The 20,748-nt window shown below is 46.6% G+C and overlaps 1 protein-coding gene across 47 annotated transcripts in view; it reads right to left on the bottom strand.

Annotated features, from left to right (window-relative positions):
- Pctp (phosphatidylcholine transfer protein) overlaps positions 1 to 20,748 on the bottom strand; it is a 48,031-nt gene that overhangs the window by 1,211 nt on the left and 26,072 nt on the right. For 20 of the 47 annotated variants that reach the window (XM_087571171.1, XM_087571167.1, XM_087571175.1 and 17 more), the window contains 4 exons: positions 6,177 to 6,294; positions 3,853 to 3,932; positions 2,345 to 2,516; positions 1,234 to 1,301 (listed from right to left, as the gene is read on the bottom strand). In XM_087571171.1, coding sequence (XP_087427297.1) covers positions 1,234 to 1,301; positions 2,345 to 2,516; positions 3,853 to 3,932; positions 6,177 to 6,219 — 363 coding nt within the window. In that variant the 5' untranslated portion in view covers positions 6,220 to 6,294. 47 annotated transcript variants of the gene reach the window in all.

Here is a 20,748-nt window from a genome sequence, read left to right on the forward strand (position 1 = left end):
AGAGAAAAACAACAATGGAGTTAGAGGCAATCAAGGGCAATGGGGCTCCTGATCTAATTTCAACATGACGCTGTCACAGAAAATAGCAGAAGGCAAGACCCAGAGCAGACAGGGTTTGACTTCTGCTAATAAAAACTACAGAGTTCTTTTTAAAATAATTATTCATTAAAATGGAAGGAAGAGAGGTTAGGGATGTGGCTTAGCACCCAAAAGCACATGCGATGAATCTGAGTTCAGTCCCCAGCACCCATGTCAGGCAGCTCACGGCCACCTGTCACTCCAGCTCCAGAGGCTCCAATACCTCTTGTGGACCCCGCAGGCACGTATGCACACACTCCTTATAAACATATGCATGTAATTTCTTTGCAATAAAAAAAGGAAAGAAAAATTAAAATGAAACAAAAAACTGAGATTACAAAGCAAATCAATAGTTGGAAATTAGATTGCTGATACTTCCTTATAAGTGGAAGGGCTTGCTTTACTGTACTAAAAACAGTGTTTGTAGTTAGGGGATGGGATATGCTGTTCAGTGGTAAGCCTGTGCAAGACTTTTTGAAAACACTGTCTCACTGACTTCAACTCCATGCAGGGGACAATATTCATCTTCCGTTTTTGAAAAAGGAAGGAAGTCAGGGCTTCCCTAACTAACAGAAGACATGAAGTAACAGCCCAGATTCAGAATTGCACCTGTTTGCCTTTGACACCTATAGGCATTCGTACTTTCCCATGAGCCACTGGAGTTCACCACGGGACCTGTACAAAGCCTGCTGAATTGTCACAGTGATACAGGATCCTAGGAGTGGCACACTATAGTGACCTGGGCCACTACCACTGTTCCCTGGCCTTAGAGAATGAAAAAAAGGCAAGGACAACCAAACTAGAGACTTCCTTCAGGCCAGGAAGGGTCTGACTGTCTCATAAGCAGATACTGAAAACACTGTTGTTCCTACAAGGGGCAGTCTTATGTCTAGAAGTTCCAGAGCGTGCTCTCGGAGGGCTTGTAGCCACCAGCAGGGAAGGGCTGGCATTCCTGGCTAACAGACTCTTTGTCCTATGTCTCAGCCTCCATCCTGGGTGTTGGCCATTCCAATTCTCCCCAAGTCACTCAACCAAGCTCTTCATAAAAGAGTCTCATTACCCTGGGACAATATGTCTCTTCAACATGACAACCCACAGGCTAAGTCAACATTTGTCAAATGCACGCTCCCCACTGCCTGACTCCTGGGACCTCACCTTGGCTGCCCAGTTAATGAGCCAGGACGGAATTTGGCCACCCGGGTTATCAAAGTAGTACATGAAAACTAAAAGAGAAGAAAAGACAATTCAGAAGGGGGCAGTGGGAGTGGGGCAGTGGGGGTGGGGGCTGGAAAAATACAATAACAAAACCATGCAAACCTGTCTTCCCACTGGGGCCCAGAAAGCACAGAGGAAGGAGCAAGTGAACTGCCCTGACCCCCCTGTGGCTACTGACACGGGAGCATTGTTGAAAATGCAGCCAGGGGAACGCTTGGCTGTGCTTTCTTAGATACCTGATGAATGCTAGACATTTGCAGATCATCTCTCGTTTCAGTATCCAAACAGCCCCGAGGCACTGACAGCATACTCGAGGAAATAAAGACTCAGGAGTGTGAGAAGACAGACCTAGCAAGCATCAGGCTTAGGGTTCAGATTTTTGCCTGGCTCAGGCCACACTCATGCCAGAATGGCAGACACGGATACCCGTGCTTTCCTTCTGGGGGACTGGGAACTCAATGTTCTTGCATTGGCCTTGTGTTTGTCCGAGCTGGGTCCTCGATCCACACCTGCAATCCACTGGTCCTGTCCAGGCTCAGCCCCGATAGCTACAGGTTAAGCCTGAAGCAACTCTTCCCAAACTTGAATGTTCTGATTGCATCGGGTCAATAAAGGATGAAGGGGTGGTGGGTGGGGCTGGACAAACGCCTCAGCTTTTAAGAGCACTTCTTGCTCATAAGGAGGATCCTGGTTCAATCCCCAGCACCCACGTGGTGGCTCACAACCACCCGGAACTCTAGTCCCGGCGGATATGATACCTTCTTCTGACCTCCACAGACATCAGGGCAAGAGACATAGGCAGGCAAAACTGGTGCGCATGAAAGAATAAAATAAGTAAATGTAAACAAACAAAAAGAATGCACCGGGTCAGATGAAACATCTACCATCGAGCCCTAGCCTGGGATGTGGACTAACCTGCTGCTGACGTTCCCACCTGCTGACCTCACCGCTACTTGGTTAGCCAGACCACGGGTTACATTTCCTAGATAAGCTTTTGTACCTACGCTGCCTCCACTCAAGTGGCACTGCTGAGCTGCACCCCAAGCTTTACCTCTGCTCCCCTTCTTGCCATCGCTCTCGATCGCCAGGCTCTGCTTGTACTGCTTCACTCGGATTACCCCAGACTTCTCCGGAAACTGAGGTACAGAGATATTCTGGGCCAGGACCACGTAGATCTTCCTCCCGTCCACATCCAGGTCTCGCCGCTGGCGGGTGTAGACATACTGTACAGCCAGTCAAGGCAGGATGCCAGCTCAAGGGCAGCCCACATTGGGGGCAACGGGAGGTCACTCTGCACCTTCCACTTAGCCTTGGCTCCCTTCTGTGTACTGCCCGCTTTCCCTGCAGAGCTGAACCTCACAACCAATGGGAATTCTCACCGGAGAGCGTATGTCACCTAGCTGTGACCCCCCCAAGCTTTTGGTCATCAGGGATCACATTCCCCCTTTCTCCGAGAAGACGCACCAAGAACACTGTCCACTTAGCTGTAATCCTGGGGAAGCTAATCAAGCACATTCAGGTCACAGGCCACAATGTTCAGGGCATTAGAGAAATCCAAGGGCAGAAGAAACACTGGATAGAAATGGTATCGACCCGTAGATATTGTCTCAGCTGCAGCGGTAACCGCAGACCTCTACCCATGGAAGGCATCTATGTCACAGCTCAACTGTAGGAAATGTATGGATACCTCGAATTTTAGTAGGGAGATGTACTCTTTGAGTTAACACTGGTTTGCCAAGAACAGCAAAAACTCTTCCACCTCTGTAAGCTTGCACAAAACATTCTCAAGGTCCACAGCACTAATTCTACCAATGATAACGACATCTTTAAAAACTTCAATTTTTACTTTCTCTTAATTTTAAAGTCAACGTACGAAGTGACATCTTCTTCCGTGCAAATCACTATGGCTTCCCATCTCTGCTGCCCTTAGAGGGACTATTGTCCGGCAGCCATTTGCTCACAGCAACAATAGTTAATACGCTCAGATGGGAGGGAAAACTCCCTACACTTCAGTCAACTGCTGTACTTTACAAACAAAGAAATGGAGAGCAAAACCCTGCGCCTGGTGTCAAGAGCAGTCCAGAGGGCCATGCTGAGGAGGGGCCAGAAGCAAAGCTGGCGAGGCCCGGTTCCTCTGTCATGTCAGTCCGTCTGTCTGTTAGCTCACTTCCATGGGCCCCGCCTACTCCTCTGTGAGATTAAAAGTCTGGACTAACACTCCTCATAAACAGCTCCCCCCGGACCCCTGAAAGTCACCTTCCAGTGACCCTGGGTGTGGGTCCTGTCTTAAGCGTCACACCCAGAAATAATACTCTGAAGTCCCGGAAAGTCTCACAAGAGGCTCCAGGATTAGCATACGGTTCCTCAGAATCCAAGACCCACAACTCCTGTGACTGTGACGTTAGTGGATCCCAGTGCAAGGGCGGCGGCTGAGGAACACAGCACACACACACACACACACACAGAGAGAGAGAGAGAGAGAGAGAGAGAGAGAGAGAGAGAGAGAGAGAGAGAGAGAGAAGCTCGGGGAATAGAGTGCTAGGCGTGCAGAAAGGATACATCTCTGTTGGACAGAGGGAAAGGGTACTTCACTTCCCAGTATGCCACCATCTGTCCGTCAAACGACTTCTCATAGAGTTCTGAAGGAGAACACAAGAGGTTAGCACACCTGCAAAGTCAATGGCTTCAAGAAGTCTATTCAGCCTCAGTGCGTGACAAACCCCTAACTCACCAGACATAGAAATATTTTTTTGAAACAAAAGCATATTTAATATACTGAAAGCTTGCTGTCTAGGGATGGCCTAGAGGACATGGAAACACAGAAACCCTAAATAAGCCTCCAGCACTTGTCCATTTCCAACAGCATGCTGGGATAGAATGTAAGGAATGGTATCGAGAAACAGCCAGTAGCTTTAAAGCAGGTAAACCACCAGATGTCACTAGAGTACCAGGAGTACCATCAATGTTTGCCTCCCTACTCTTAGCCAAACACTGAGGGAGTCTAGCATGTATCTGTGAAACAAAAGGCCCACAGAGAGCTGTGTTCTCAAACAGCTGCAACATGGCTGAACTATGGCTAACCCTGTGTTCCTTGCTTCTTGCCTCTAAGCACCTGCCACAGCTTCAGTAACCAAATTCCCTCGATGTCCGTGCTCTTGTGCCAGGACATGCAAACTACAGCTCTCAGAGGAGATGGCCAATGAGCAGGCAAGCGCTTTGCCTGTGTGGGGGTGGGGGCTCCCATCTGACCACCCAGCGAGGATGAAGTCATCCGTGAGTGAGATGCGAAGGGTACATGAAGAATTCTATCAGAAACAGACCATTGATTAGGGAGCTTTGTGCCCCATTCCGTGCCATAGGACACTAAAGACAGTCATGAAGGGAAGGGATGAGGGGGCCTCTGCCTGTTCAATATTCATGCCGATCCACACACACACACACACACACACACACACACAGCCTTACCCTTCTCTACTATGAGGTTTAAGTAGGTAAAGTAGTGATCTCAGGGCTTGGAAAAGGAACAAGAAATGACTATGATGTTTGAATGACCAGGGCCTTAGTGTGTTCTTTTAGACCCAATGGGTCACAAGGCTCTTGAGTACTCTTAAATCCCAGATGCAGTACAGTAAGGACTTCCAGATTGTCCTAGCAAATCTAACAACAGCTTCCACTGTACCAGAAACCACAGGGTTAACTGCTGACGGTAGGTTCCGCAGTTACTTTTCCTTTTGTTCCTCAATCAATTTATTTATTCATTTCAGTTTTCTTTTTTTAAAAACAGGTGCCTTAGCTGACTTGAACAAAAGGGGTTTTATAGGCTGTCTGCTTCCTCCCATGGCTCTTTTCCAAGCAGGACTCACACGGGCACCTATTGACAAGGTGTGTGTCACATGATGGCCATACAGCTGCTGTGGAAACTGGGGCAGTGTCAGCCTGCTCCCTTGGATAGGCACAGGTGCTGCCGTTCCCTAATGAGGATGAGTATGTGAAAGCATAAGGCCGCCTGGGACCATGTCCAGGACTCACACGATAAGCAGTCGCTTTGACATGAGCTGTACAGAGTGAGTCCCGGCACTCTGACTGACTTCACTGGGAAAGTGTGGCTCTCTTTCCTGGAGGTATGGGCATGGTTAGAGTAGGAGCCTGCATCTTCTGGAGGACGTGTTCACAAGGAACAGGAGAGTTCTGCCAGAGAGCTAGGTCGATACAGAGGAGCACAGGCTAGAGATGACAAAGCGTCCTGATAGGGTGCCTCTTGGATACTCGCAGGTGTCTTCACTAAAGATTCCATTTGCCCTTGGTTGGCTGTGCAGGTCTCTTTGACAGTGGCTGAGATAACAGGTGACATTTGCCCCCTACCTGTTTAATGCTTTCCAACTCAGTGTTTCTCTCCACTACATAGACCATGTAGGCAGTGGATCATGTCCCTGCCGTGGATCATGAAATGTTCTCAGAGAGGTGGGTCAGGGAACATCACCACCCAGCAACACCAACTGCCAGGGGCTTCTGAACAGGCTGCTTTGCAACTTCCTTTTCGTGGTTCCCTGGACCTCCAGTGCCCTCCAACCACTCCTACCCTCTCACTTCCTCCCATGTATGTGCTCTAGCTTGTTTGAAGATCTTTGATTCAGTTTCCAAAAGGAAGTTATATGCCCATCTTCCGAGAAGGTTTCCATGACAATCAAGCTACACTTGTGAGCACAGCTCAGGAAGCAGGGCAAAGCAATCAGAAGGACAAACGGAAGAGTGACTGAGACATAGTCAGGGTGAGTACTGGAAATGGCAAAGAGCATGCTTCAGCCTCCAGTACAGCAAGACTAAATTAGTCAAAAGCAGATTAACTCTCTAAGGATGTTTAATTTAAGCAAGCCATTACTCACCTTTCACGTACTGGTCCCATTTTTTCCTGTAGTCTAAGTCCATGTAAACGTCTGCGAGTAGAGATGGTATGCAACTTTCCAGGACTCCAAACACTTTATACTCGTAAAGTCCAGTTGACTATGGAAACACAGAGGGGGAAACAATCTGGTGAGACCAGAGTGGAGATTCCACATCACATGCAAAACAGCTGGAGCTGAGGTTCAATCACACCAAACACTGATCTCTTCTGGGGTCTTGGTGACCACAGCACAGAAGCAGGTAGGACTCCTGGTCTCATGTGTCTTATACACAGAGGTAGGTACTGGTGGAGGGACTCGTCATAAGTATTAGCTAGATGATTTCAGCAGGAAATAAGAAGAGTTACACAGTAAACAGTGTTTTGTGGAGGGCTTATGTCAACATGTAGGTAGAAAGAGCCTCTATAGGGACCATCTCCCAAGATTTATCAGGATATTGTGTTCTATAAGTCAGAAGCACTGGCCATTGGGAAATGAAGAAAACCACTTGTGGTAAGAGGAACTGATAGACTGGCGTGATTAAAGAGAGATGTCTAGAACACAGAGTGGGAGGAGCTGATGTTAGAGACGTTGAAGTAGCATGACACCAAAGGCCTTGGGAACCATGGTGAGATTAAACTTTGATTCTCATTTCTCTGGAAAACCAGAAAGAAGACTGTAGCCAGAGATATGGCCAGATATGACCAGGGATAGTTTTGACCAGATCTAATAAGATAGTGAAAGCTCAAAAGTTTTTTAAGTTGGTAAAGAACACTACGGGGAAGAGAAATGATCTTAAAACTCAGCGCATGCTTGCATAGTTGCTATCCATGGGAGGTCTGCCCTTTTCTGAAGAGAAACAGAGAAGTGGTGGGGGCGGGTAGCAGGAACAACTAGAAAAGCAGGGAAGGGAAATTTCCATCAGGATGGGTGGATGAATAGACGGGAAGGAAGGAAGGAAGGAAGGAAGGAAGGAAGGAAGGAAGGGAGGGAGGGAGGGAGGGAGGGAGGGAGGGAGGGAGGGAGGGAGGGAGGGAGGGAAAAGAAAATACAAGACAAGACCCAGTGCACTAGACAATAGACAGCAACAGAAACAGAGAGCTAACATCAATTGTGGGAATACGAGGAAGGTAAATCCAATAGGAATTAGTGCTGGAAGAATGAGAGGAGGGAAATAGATCACCAAAGAGAACTCCACCAACCACTGCTGGACATGGTAGATGAGGGAGTGACTCTACTAACACAGAAGAAAATGGAAAGGGGGATCTGTGAGCTTCTGGTGTGAGCAAAAGTTCTGGTTTGGTCTGGTTGAATTCTAGGTACCAGGTATACACCCATGTTCCACAGGCAGCAGAGTTCTGAGGAAAGGGTATATTCCACATAGCCGGAGCACAATGAAACCAGTGCATCTTGTGAAGTCTTTTACAAGACAGAGCTTTCCAACTGTTTTTATTTGGGTGTGGGGAGTTATTTGTTTTTGTTTTTATTAAAATATTAAATGTTTTTATTTTATGAGACTTAAAAGGGAACAGCTGTCTGTTTCAAACCATGTTGAAACAGGTGGCCCTGTTGTTTAGAAAAAGACAATTTCTAGATTACAAGTACAAGTGAGTTCCTTCCTTCTCCCGCCAAGCCATATCCTTGTCTGCGAGGGCTCTAGGCTCCAGGTGGCCCCACCACACATTTTGTTGGGTCCAGTGGTGACTCAGAATTCTCTGAGCCAGGCCTGGCTTAGCGGCCCTAGTGGGAAGAGGAAGATCTAAGGGACAAAAGCAATGACCCAACAACGAAAGCCATGAAGCAGAGCAAGTGATAAACACAGCCCTTGGAAGGTGCTTGGGTTCCACTAACTACTCACTAAAGAAGCACCTTAAAGCCCACCCTGAGGACCCAAGGGAAGTCTAAGAAAGGCTTGAGAGATCCTTCTAAAGAGTGGCTTCCAACTGGGATGGCATTAACATAACAAACTATATCCCAGTTTAGGACTCTCAGAGGGTTGCGAAGGACCCCCCACTCCCTCCCCAAAGGTGAAATTAGAAGTGAATCTATAGTAACCTGCCAGCTACACAAGCGTATGGCTCGACACGGGGTCTCCCACAAGCCAATGGTGTTTGGCTGAGTTTGAAGACCTATATATTTCAGTATGGATTGACGCCCTGAGGTTCTGATGTGAGGCCTCAGGAGAAAGTGCTTCAGCCTGTCCCCACTGCACTGACAGAAAGGAGGACAGTGAGGGCTTCCCTATACACACATATCAGACCAGTACAGTGCACAGTGCATTTGAGTGTGTGTGTGTGTGTGTGTGTGTGTGTGTGTGTGTGTGTAGAGAGAGACAGAGAGACAGAGAGACACAGAGAGAGGGGGAGAGAGAGACACACACAGAGAGAGAGAGAGAGAGAGAGAATATGAACGAACAGGGGAGTCATTTGAGAAAACAGAAGTTCTATTTTCTATTTTCTACATATGCTCACCAAAAACAGGATACTTACGTGTTAAGATAATGATCATGGGGTGGGGGCCTTCTATGATTTACTGTGGATATCTACAAGAATTAAGACAAACCATTTTCTTAGACTAAGTGGTCCTGTCCCTTCCTGAATGCAGTTGCAACCTTCCGTGACCCTGATTCTATCTGTTTCCACAGAAGAGGACCAGCAAATCAGAGACAAATAGAACGGCCTAAGGCCTGTGCAAACACAGAAGAATGAACTATTGTGACGACTTCCTTTAGTGCCTCCCATTGCGGCAGGACTGAGAGAAATGCCAGCACTCCAGAGGAACAAGACCCTCGCTGCCTGCCCCCTTCCTGGTTTCTCATTCCCATTTTTGCTGAGCTCCACAGCCTGGTCCAAATTCCCGGATCAAAGCTCGTCACCACTCATGATCTCTAAATGCACCCAGCACACATATTCATTTACATTTCCTCCTTCAAAAGATAAAGTGATTTTTAATCATTGTAAAAACAATCCATATTCACTGTTTGAATTCTGAAGACATTATGAAGAACTATGTAACCTCATAGTTCATGCGTATCTATTAATAATAGCTTATAGTATCTCTTTAAAGGGAGCAGATGTTTGTCTTCCTGAATGAATGGATATGATGTGGTATCGACAGCTGGAATTACTCTTACCTCAAATTTAATAGTATATTGGGAGTACGGAAAGCCCGTGTCAGAATATTTTATAGAAATAAGTAGTTTCAAAATGACCATAAGACTCTCAGTTCACGGTCCTAGTTCATTTTATCAATATGGGAGTTTTCCCAGAGATGAGTGTTAGGGAACATTAACATTCATTCAGGGGCAGTTTGCCCTCTTTTCAAATATTTAGAAAACGAGTACACCAGGCTGTTTTCTCAGAAACGAGAAGTGGCTCCCTGGGACTGAGTACCACTGTTTTAGAGTTTGACAGAGAAAAACCTAATGCTTAGTTCTATTTGAGTGGAGTTTATTTTAACAATGTATCGGGCCTTCTGAAAATTAGATTTACAAATAATTGGTAAATTTTGTTTTGGATATTTTTCCAAGCTTCCCGACACTGTAATAAATAACTCCAAATATGTTTATGCGAGAGATGCTTGGATTTTCCTGAAGTCTCCCACAGTGACCTCTAGAAATGTCTCACATCCCCCATTTACAGCAAACCGTACTGGGTGTCTAATGATCCATTTCTAAGACCGCTTCCTACACTTCAAATACTGAAAGGTTATGTGGATGGCAGTGACGTTATTTTAACCAGTATCATGCATGGAAGACAACTGCCAGAAGAAACGAGGTTGGCTGATACGGTATACACCCACTTCCTCCCTTCTGGGAGAGCGCCCAGGAGCATGTGAATGGCTACTAACTTTTCTGGTCTCCTGTGTTGGAGAGCATCCAAGTGACGCCGTCTCCTGCTCTCAATGGGGACACAATATTTGGATCTGTGCCAACTCTTCTGGAACTGAAAAGCAGCAAACACACAGCAGAGTAGAGAGATCCAGGGTTTCTGGCATGAGGGGCCAGTTATAGATCTCCAAGTTATTAGTTAAGCAAGACAAAAAGGTACCTTTATTTAGGGCCTCCTCAGTCTAGGCTTTTTTCTTGTCTTATTTGCTCCTAAAAGCAAGGTTAATTGATTCAAAATGGTGCTCACTGACACTGCAGTATGTTATTCAAAACTTTTGATATTAGGAAACAGTAAAAGTTTAAAGAAAAATGGCCATTCTGATGGTTTGTATATGCTTGGCCCCGGGGAGTGGCACTATTAGGTGTGGCCTTGTTGGAGTAGGTGTGTCACTGTGGGTGTGGGCTATAAGACCCTCATCCTAGCCGCCTGGAAGTCAGTTTTCTGCTAGCAGCCTTCAGATGAAGATGTAGAACGCTCAGCTCTCTTGCACCATGCCTGCCTAGATGCTGCCATGCTCCCACCTTGATAATTAATAATGGACTGAACCTCTGAACCTGTAAGCCAGCCCCAACTAAATAGTGTCCTTTCTAAGACTTGCATTGGTCATGGTGTCTGTTCACAGCAGTAAAACCCTAGGTAAGGGATCTGTGTAATCATAAGGATGTAAGTTTGGATCCCCAGAACCCTTGAAAACCCCGGATGGAAGGTGGGAGAGGTAGCTGAATAGTTAAGAGCGTTTGCTGTTCTTGCGGAAGACCTGGGTTAAGTTCCCAGCAGACACACTGGGCGGCACACAAATTCATGTAACTCCAGTTCCAGGACATCCAACATCCTCTTAAGTCTTCCATGGGCATCTGCATGCACATGTAAACTCATGTAGGCACGCACACATATAAATAAACAGGTATACATGTGGGTTGCGTGAACACATACAAGAAACACTTAAAATCCCAACTCTCCATCTTTTCTGGTGTATAAAAGCCTTACTACAAAGGAAATACAAAACAACCACAGAAAACCACTTCTCCATACGACTGGACGCACTCAAAAGAGCAGATCCTCCAAAGTCCCTTTCTTTGCTTCATAAACCATGAGCTGAGCTGCCTTTCCTCATTGATCAATCAAAAGAAAATATTTGTTAACTGAACTGAATGGACTTTTCTCCTTGCTAAAAGTCCCTGACCTGTGACTCACCCCACAGTGAGCCAGCCAGCCCTCCCTCGGGTGAACAGGCCAGCCTCAGGATAAAGGACTATCTGATCTCTTGCCCAATCATGCAATCCTTTCTCTTCATTTCCCACGCATGGCTCTCTCTAACCCTTTAGTCTACTGTTTAGAAGAAAAAACTCATTTGCCTAACTTTCACCCTGCTGAAGACCTTAGGGCCAGATAGTTGCCCCCATCGCAAGAGCCTCCTGACTCCCTGAAGGTCTCTCCTGCTAGGGCTGAATCGATTCTTCGTTTTACATCACTCTAAAACAGAATGGCAGAAGAGTGTTCAAACTTGTGGCTTCGGGAAAGAAAATATGATTATGCATTACTTCCCTAAAATACTATAGGAATACAAAGCAGTGTTATTCTCTGAGAATAATGGAGCCTCTGTGGTTCCTTGGTGAGTATCATACTTTTCTACTGCTAAGCAGAGACACCATGACCAAGGCAACTTATAGACAGGCTTGTTGGAGGTTTGCTTGCCATCTCAAGAATGACTCCACTACCATCGTTGGTTGTGAGGATAAAGCATGCAAGAGGGCAGACACAGTGCAGAGAGGTAGCTGAGAGCTTACACCCTTGTCCAAAAGTAGGGGGTGAAGTGGGATGGAAACACCCTGGGCTCTTGACTTTTGAAATGTCAAAGCCTGCCCCAGTGACACACTCATTAAAGTGACTCCTTTAGCAGTGCCACTCCTCCTAGTCCTTCCCAAACATTTCCACCAAGTGGGGACCAAGCATTCAAACCTATGAGCCTATGGGGTTAGTTTGCCTTCGAACCACCACAGTGAGCCTGACAAGTTAGGGAGCTACACTGATAATCACTATTCCAATGCGGTCCCAAACCCATGGCTTAGGCTGAAAAAGAATAAAGACATATGAACAAGGAGTCGAGCAAATATTTTAAGAAAAAGTAAAAAAGAAGTCCAGAGAGTGGGAGCACCTCAGAGGGAGGACTATTGATGTATTGCCCCACATGGTCGTCCAGCCCAGTAGCCATATATGGATCTTATGGAAGGAACTGAGTAGGGGCTGAGGTAATTTCTATGGAGACTGGTCAGTTTTGAGAACATCACAGACCAAGGTCATAAGGGGTCCACATGCCTCATTCATGCTTCCTGAACCTCTTTGAAGAACTGAGCATACATTACTTGTTCAGTCAAGTGTGTGGTCATGTGAGCCAAGTGGGCCCCACCCTTCTCCCCAAAGGAGAGTTACCTGTGGTCGCAGGGGGTCTTGACAGTGGGCACTAAATTGATGGTTAATGTTTAACTTTGCAAAGGCACAAAGAACTACACCATGTGCTTCCCTTGGTGACCCATCAGTAGTCACTGTGACAGCCACACGGCTTGTTTGGAGGAGTTTTTCCACTACTTGGACATGCTATGATTCTTTCAATAGTATTAGGGACTGTCTAGCTAGTCATAATTTAGTTTCCAAACAATTTTATAGTCATGTTCTTACTGACTTATCTGTGTGGTCCTTGAAGTAGACAGGGAAGTTGCTGTGGTCTCTGTCTTTATAAGAAATGAAACTCAGAGATACTGGACTCAGACTTCCCTCAGTCTGACAATCAGTGTCAGGTCAAAGAGAAACCATGAGTCTTTTGGCACCTGCTCCTTCTACCCCAAGAGGGTCTTGCTCAGTCCTACCCCCTCTGCATGTTTCATCCAAACCACAGGATAATAACTAAGGTAACCAAGCCACTTTGATGATCCAAAGGCCCGTTACATAAGATCTTATCTCCGTCGGGGGCCAGAGACCAATGATTTAAAAGATCAGGTGACTTGCTAAGAGCCAACCGATGACACTCAGTGACAAAGCCCAGATAACCTGTCCCTTCTGCTGTTCTTGTTTCAGAATGGACGTCACACTGGGAGCTTCCCTGGGTTCCTAAGCCTGGTGCATTTGTCCAGCAGGACCCTTGATGGCCAAAGTGTTGTTTTAGATGCTGTTTCTGGACTAGACACCGCCATGTTTTCCACTGTTAAATCTCTAACCGGTGTCTCCTAAACTCTGTAGCCAGAAAGGATAGCATGGTGGTGGCAGCATGGGCTTGGAGCCTCAAGCTGAGCTAAGTCTATTCACTGTCTACCTATCTATAAATGGGTCAAAGAAGAGCTTCCAATTCATAGATTGTGTTTGAGGGTCGAGTCAGGTGATCCAGCTGAAGTCTAGGAGGGGCGTACATAGACATTTGATCTCCTTTCTCGGGTTTAAGAAGTGAGAACAGAGGACCACAAATTCTCCACATTTTGGGGGAAGGGTAGCCTACATATCACCTGCTCTATGCCAGGTACCCAGCTTAGGGACATAAGCATCAGCATCCCCACTACCGTAAACTGGGGTGACTAAATTTTAAGATGTGATTCTGATGCTCATGGCTTATATAAACCCCACGCTAAGGGGGTCGTGGTGGTTGGAAGGTGGTTTTTGGTTTGTTTTTGTTTTTTTAATGATGGATAAGATTTTTAAGAGTCATGAATTTACTTTCACAGCTAAGGCTACTGACGTGCTCATTTGACCTCGGCAGAGCAAGTGCAGTGAATTTACACGAGAGAAATCGAAACTGCCAAAATGTTATTTACAGCCGACCTTCGCCATTCCCACCTAGAATGATCGCCTGTAGACATAACTGGCCACACCACACCCTCCTAACCTCATCTAGACAGAGGAACCACCCACGAGTAATTTGTAAAGCTTATCTGAACTTTCATCGGTGACTGTTAGGCAGTCCAACCGCCTTTTTCTAACTGTGTAAACTCTCCCCGTGGTGTGCCCTGACTTGGCCTCTCACAGCGGCAAAGAGCCCTTCCATTCCCCGAGGGGACAAAGTGTCCTTGGAGAGCTGTGGGTGCTCACAACTCCAGCCATTCTAAGAAACTTAATAAATCCAGGGGACATAAGAAACAGGCATTTTCACCACTAGAAAGTCAGGGGTCAAGGATGAAGCAGCCATGGCTACAGACTGCTGAGAACACCAGATCCATGTAAGATTTCAAAACTCTCTAAGAAACTGAAATGGGGTTAAGACCTAAGGGTTGCAGGTACTCAGGTAAAATGGTGACAGCTGACACTCGCCAACACACTCAACAGCAGAGGATGAGCTGATTGGTGCCATGGCTTATTTTATTTTGTTCACACAATGACAGATAATATGAGGTTATGGGCTAGCTATTAACCCATTCCTTCCAGACAAGAAAATTGAAGCTTAAAAAACATTCAGAGGGGGATTGGGGATTTAGCTCAGTGGTAGAGCGCTTGCCTAGCAAGCGCAAGGCCCTGGGTTCGGTTCTCAGCTCCGGGGGGGGGGGGGGGGGGAACATTCAGAGGGATATTTTTTTTTAAAAAGACAAATTTATAGATGAAAGCTTCTGTTCAGTATTACCCCCAAAAAAGCTCTGGTTCATCTGGGAATTATAGCCAAACATCCAGCATGTCCGAATCTTATCTATGAGCCTTCAACCCTTCTCGGGGTTCCAGGACCAGATAAAAATGTTTCACTCTGCCTGAAGTCCCCAGCAGGGGTTGGTGAAAGACAGGGCAGACGTCACAAAGCTTGGCTTCCACCTGGGAACAGAAGTGGGGCTTCCTATACAACTCCATCCTCAAATCTAACCCTTGGGATCAGCATTCTCACACACTCACCCTGAGAGAGAAGAAAGGCTGTTACCTGTCTCTATATGCTCCTGGAGGAAGTAGAGAAGAAAACCCTCTTCATACAGGGGGGGAAAAAAACTCTCACCAGTGTCTAGCTTGTAGACAGGCTGGCCCTGCTTGCTTGGAAGCTACAGTTCAATGAGTATCCTGAGTTTGGGAATTCTCCTATTCATCACACTGGCAGCCAAAAGGGTAGGAGGAGCAGGTAGACTAGGTCTATCATGCTGCAGTTAAAAAAAAAAGTCTGTGATACAAACTGGATTAGATCCAGCTATGGGATGGTAGATGAAGCTTCTAGTCTGCTGAGATGGACTTCTGTCAGCTAAGGTCACCCCCGAGCTTCCTTCCTAGGGCTGCAGTACAGCCGGATCAATGCAGTTTCACTGTCCTCTAGGGCCTACAATAGCTTCCTGAGGACAGCGGTGCCAGGTCGAGCCACTGCTGGGACAGGACTGTTGGCTCCTCACCTAGTTGAGACATAGCCAAGAACTAGTACACACTAGGTGAGTCCCTTATCTCCACCTGTGGAGAGATGACCTACTAAGTCATTAGCCGCATCCTTTCAGCCCAGCATCCGTCTACACCAAAGTTGTGACCTCTGTGTGCCAGAGTCAGTCTACAGGCCATGTTCCTGACTATTGCCATGGTAACATAGTCCAAAGCTGCAGCAAGATATGACTGAAGATCACCAGGAAAGATCTCCTAAAGGCCTATGGTTCTTCTTTTCAGGGAACTTACCAGTACTGGTCAGAGGACCACACTTGCTCCCAGGGGTCATTAACTGGAACAGCCAGTCTTTAAGACAGACATTGTTTCTGCCTTCAGCTCCTCTCAGCCCTGTTTTCAACTGTTTATACCACTCATCAGATGAAACAAAGTTCAAGCAAAAGATCAATGCTGGAGAGGCTGGTCCAGAAGAAACTATCCATGTGGAACATGTCACTTATTAAGAAGGAAAGTCATAAGAACATAAAAATGTCAAAAGTTCCCACTTAGGAAGAAGATATATAGGGTGGTGCTTGCCCACATGCCCCTAAATGCCAGCACTCTGGAGGCTGACACAGAACAATCATCCAGAACTCCAGGATAACCTGGGCTACACAGTGAGTACCAGACCAGCTAGAGATCCATGCAGGAAACTCTGTCTCAGATAAACACAGTTAAATGAGGGAAAGTTCCCATTTGTCCAACAACAGGATTCAGACATCTACTTTAAAGGATGGTAAAATTTACTTTTTAATTTAAAATATAATGTAGTACATCGAAGACTACTTCAAAGCCTCTGAATTTGTTTTTAATCCTTTCCAAACCTCACAGTAAAGCCGTCCCAGACGCATTTATAAGGGTACAGTCTGTCTTCTTCTGTCCTCATTTCTACAAAGGATGCTGAGTGGAAAACCACAAGGAGCAGCGAGATTACCACCTTGAGTGAACGACCTCTGATGTGGAGGACTGAAGGCCGAACAGTCACTCACCCACGGTCACCTTGATGCCATGCACAACATGATCCTTAAAAGCCCATCAGTCCAACCAACCTACACAATATCTTCCTAACCAAGCCACTGGAACCCTCAGAAGCAACACAATCTTAAAGTGCCATTTAAATCATGGTAGAGGATCAATAAATATTGAATGGTTACATAACCAGTCTTTGGCCTCTGTTTCAATATATTAATAACGAGGCACTCCACCTCTCCCAGGACTATCCATTCCATCTCCCAGGTGCTCTACCAAAGTATGATGTAGGAGGCAGAGTAAGGAAGGGGCTTCCTTCATGAACAGAAAGCTTGAGTGTTACTCTGGTAACAGCTCTTAGTCCCACGTGTTGGATTATATCATGTACCTTCCAAGAACCCCGATGTCTTTATATCCATGTATAGAGGATGGCCTCCGTCCATGGGAATGGGAAGACGCTGCTGGAAAGGGTGTTCTAAGACTTAGCATCCCACCTAACCTGTGCCTGCTGTCCAGAGATAGAAAGGGTTTAAGAGACAAGTGTGGAACCCCACAGCTGGGTTCAGAGGCCGATTATAACCTAGAACCAACCGACTCATTTCTTCCACATGCTCCTTCCCAAATGGATAAGAAGACAATGATCAAGAACATCTATCCTAGGGCTAACCTTGGAATGGTGCCCAGATTAGAAGACAATATGCTGCAAGTGTTAGCAATCACAATGACTTGTAGCAATTCTATGACGAAGGGTGACAAGAAGAGGACAGCGATAAGATCACAAACTCGCTTTCAAATGCTGGCATGTGGGATGCGGGACGGTGAAGAGGCAGAAGGCCAAGGGACCAGTTATACAGATAAGGCAATACAAGGTGAGAGGTGCGGAGAAGCCAACCTCAGCGAGTGCCCGGTTATGTGGCTGGCAGGGAAAGTGCAGGATTACGGAGAGAGCAGAAGGAGTTTGGGCCCAAAGCGCCCTGTCCACTTTCACACAGCGAGCTGTTAAAGTCTCAATAGGATGTTGGTTCTGTGTGTTGTGTGCGGCATGCCGTCTCTTGTCCATCTGCCAACCTTAGCAAACCACAAACACGGAAAGAAGCAGGCACCCGTGGGTGCACGTGAACACGATTAGCGAAAAGACAAAATATCAGCTAGAGGTCCTTTCTGTGCACTGAAGTTTAGATGGGACATGGCACAAAGCCATCCACCAGGCTGACAGCTATCATCAGTTACTTCCTGTCTGTGACGTGGCAGAAGCATACAGTAAAGTTTCCTATTGCTGACCTCACGAAGGATCCCTAGCCCCACAGGACTGTGAGACTACATCGATCCCAGCTGCCCTGTGACCTCACGAAGGAAGCTCAGGTGACCTCAGCTGACAGGAGTCCACCTCTGCCATCTAGAAGCATCATGCACCTTCACACAGTTTCATCTGACCCAACTCGTCCCACACATGCCTTCTACTCGGCTGTGAACCCTCCAACTGCATCTTTCCTGAACTTCCCCGTGCCTCTGCGGCAAGGTCATTCCATCCCTCCAGATCTTCCTTGACCTGTGAAATCCAAGGCTACCATGATAGATCAGTAATCGGATTCCTTTGCTATACCACTCTGGTCTTGTGCCGGGGAACTTCGGTTGCCTACTGCAAAGCAAGCCTGATGCCAGACCTCCAGTTTCTCCCACCTGGGTAGCTACTTGGTTCCAAAGGCTTCCAATATGCCTCAAGATGCTTACCAACCACCTCCACCCCTCCTCCAACTTCCGTTGCTCTTTCTGCACGAAATTTCACCACCGGATTATTAAATAAATCTTAAAATTAGAACGCACAGAAGATAGTCACTAAAATGGTGGGGTTGCTATTGTTGCCTCTTGGCCAACTCTGAACATCCAGTCCCCGAGTTCTGACTCTTTCCCATCTGCCTCAGGACACGGCCCTTCTGTGCCCCACACAGCACTGGCACCCATCTGGCAGAAACCATGTTCTCTGCAGGCACGGGCATGATCTAGGAAATCAATGGACCAGTGTTTTAATTCTCCTCACAAAAACTGGACTAAAGTTGGACTAAACTTCCAAACCACTCATCTTCTGTTGTCTATCTGCTGATTGTTGCCAAATGCCTCTCTTGGGAATGTAGACAGCCACACACTCCCAAACGTCCGTGGGCACGCCACTCCAGCTAAATATCTGAACCTTGTATTGGACCCACTCCTGGTTATACCCACTCCTGGTGAAAGTCCAGACCCTGGACGGGGTAACTTTGGCGCCTCGCCCCATCTTCAACCACGAGCCATTAAATACAATGCCCTGCTCCCAAGCCTTTGAGTTTTTACAAACTCTACAGAGTAAAGCATACATTACAACAACCCAAGTCCAGCCGCAGGATTAACCTGAGGCTGAGCCAGGACAACTTCCCAACCGCATAAAATCTACACAGGGTAAAGTAGTTCGGAGCGAGGAACCTAGTAATTCCTGCAGAGCACAGGAATTTCCTTGGGGAGTCCTAGCCCAGGCCCCTGATCTCCTCCAGCGGGCGGGTCAGCTGCTACCTGGTCCAGCAGCCGGTAGATGGTTATGCCTGAGGCTTCTACCAGGAGCTGCCAATCCGCCCCAGTTAGCGCCGGCTTCTGGAGCTCGGCACAAGCCTCCCGGAACTGCTCGTCCGAGAAGTGGGCTGCGGGCCCCGCCATCCTTCCGCAGCCGGGATACAGCGCTCCGAGCGCAGGTCACCCACTGGCCCTTAGAGACATCGGGGGCGGGGTCACAAGGTGACCCCAACCTGATTGGCCGGGAGCAGAGAAGGCGGGACTTGGCAGAGGAGGCCGGACGTGGGAGGGCAGGGGTGGAGAGCAGAGGTTGAGGGGGAGGTTCCAGGTCTCGAGGAGGGCGGGGCTAAGCAAAGGGCAGGAAGAATGGGAAAGAAAAAAAATCTAGAAAAAAGCTAGTTTATCTGGGGAAAGAATGAAGAAGTAGGGAAACTTCTGGCGGTAGGACAGACCATCCCATACTCACCTCCACACCCTTCAAACCCGTGAGGCCCCTACCCACCTACCTCTCTGAAGGTATAAAGCCTCTGGATGATGTTTGGGGAGAGGGACAGAACACAAATGCTTGAGAATCTCAGAGGTCAGAGGGTAGAACTGTATTTCAAAAAAAAAAATGCTCTTCTTTCTGTTATACATTTTGAAACACTATTTTGTGAATAAGACCCTTGGATTCTGCAGAAGGGCAAGGAAGTAAGTGCGAGGCACGAAAGACTTAAGAAATCAAATCACAATGGACAAGATTTTGCCAGCCCAGTGGGAACGAATGATATGAAAGATATGGCATCTGGATTTCTGCAGCTTGCATAATTTAGGTCTTTGCAACTCAAAGATCATTTTGTTCATTTGAGTCTCCTGGTGTTACAGACTCTCTCAGCAGAAAACTGAAACCGGGCTTTGAGAGTTCAAAGATAAGTGAATGCAACACTCTATTGCCAAGACAGTCTGGGAAGCCAAATTGCCTAGTCTGTAAAATGGGTCAAGGACTGTGCTACCTTAAATAGTTGAGGGCCATAGATTATGGTTCCCAGTGCCTACCAAAGTATTATTTAATGATCATTCCCTCTTGTTTTGCAGGAATAAACCTAAATGCAATTCTTTCAATACTAGAAAATAAAAGGTGGGTTTTAAAAAAAATGGATTGAAAGACAGTTTACAAAGGCCCCAAGGTCACATTTGCCACAACAAAAACAAATTACTACTTTATTCACCTCAGCATTGGTTTTGTTGTGCAGGACAGAAGGAAAGTAAGTTATTCCAAAACTCACAAAAGATGGCTTCAAGACAGATTTCCTTGCAGTTTCAATGGTGGCTCGTAAGCTTTCTCACTGTCACTGAAACAAGCAATCCACTCACACACACCCAGCAAGAAAACCAACGTGGAGGATCATCAAACCCACTATGAATGTGTGTTTCAATGAAATCGGAACTTTGTCACCACAGAAATACCGATAAATTAAGACAGGCCCAAGAGTTTGAACAGGATCATAGAAGATACAGGAGTTCAAATTTAAGCTGCATTTATTGTACATGTTCAAATATGTTGTCTACTATACACACACACACACACACACACACACACACACACACACACACACACGTTTATTTTATTTTAGTCAGCACAGGACACAATAATGTTGCCGAACAGTTTTTCTTTCATGGAGAAGTATAAAATGACTTTTCTTCTGTCCTGTACAACAAAATCAATGCTGAGGTGAGTAAAGTAGCAATTTGTCTGTGTTGTGGCAAATGTGACCTTGGGGCTTTTGTAAATGCTTTAAATAATTTTTAACCACCATTTTTAAGGCCTGTTATTGTTG

The sequence above is a fragment of the Rattus norvegicus genome, chromosome 10 (genome assembly GCF_021556685.1).
Source record: "Rattus norvegicus strain SHRSP/BbbUtx chromosome 10, alternate assembly SHRSP_T2T, whole genome shotgun sequence".
NCBI classification, from domain to species: domain Eukaryota; kingdom Metazoa; phylum Chordata; class Mammalia; order Rodentia; family Muridae; genus Rattus; species Rattus norvegicus.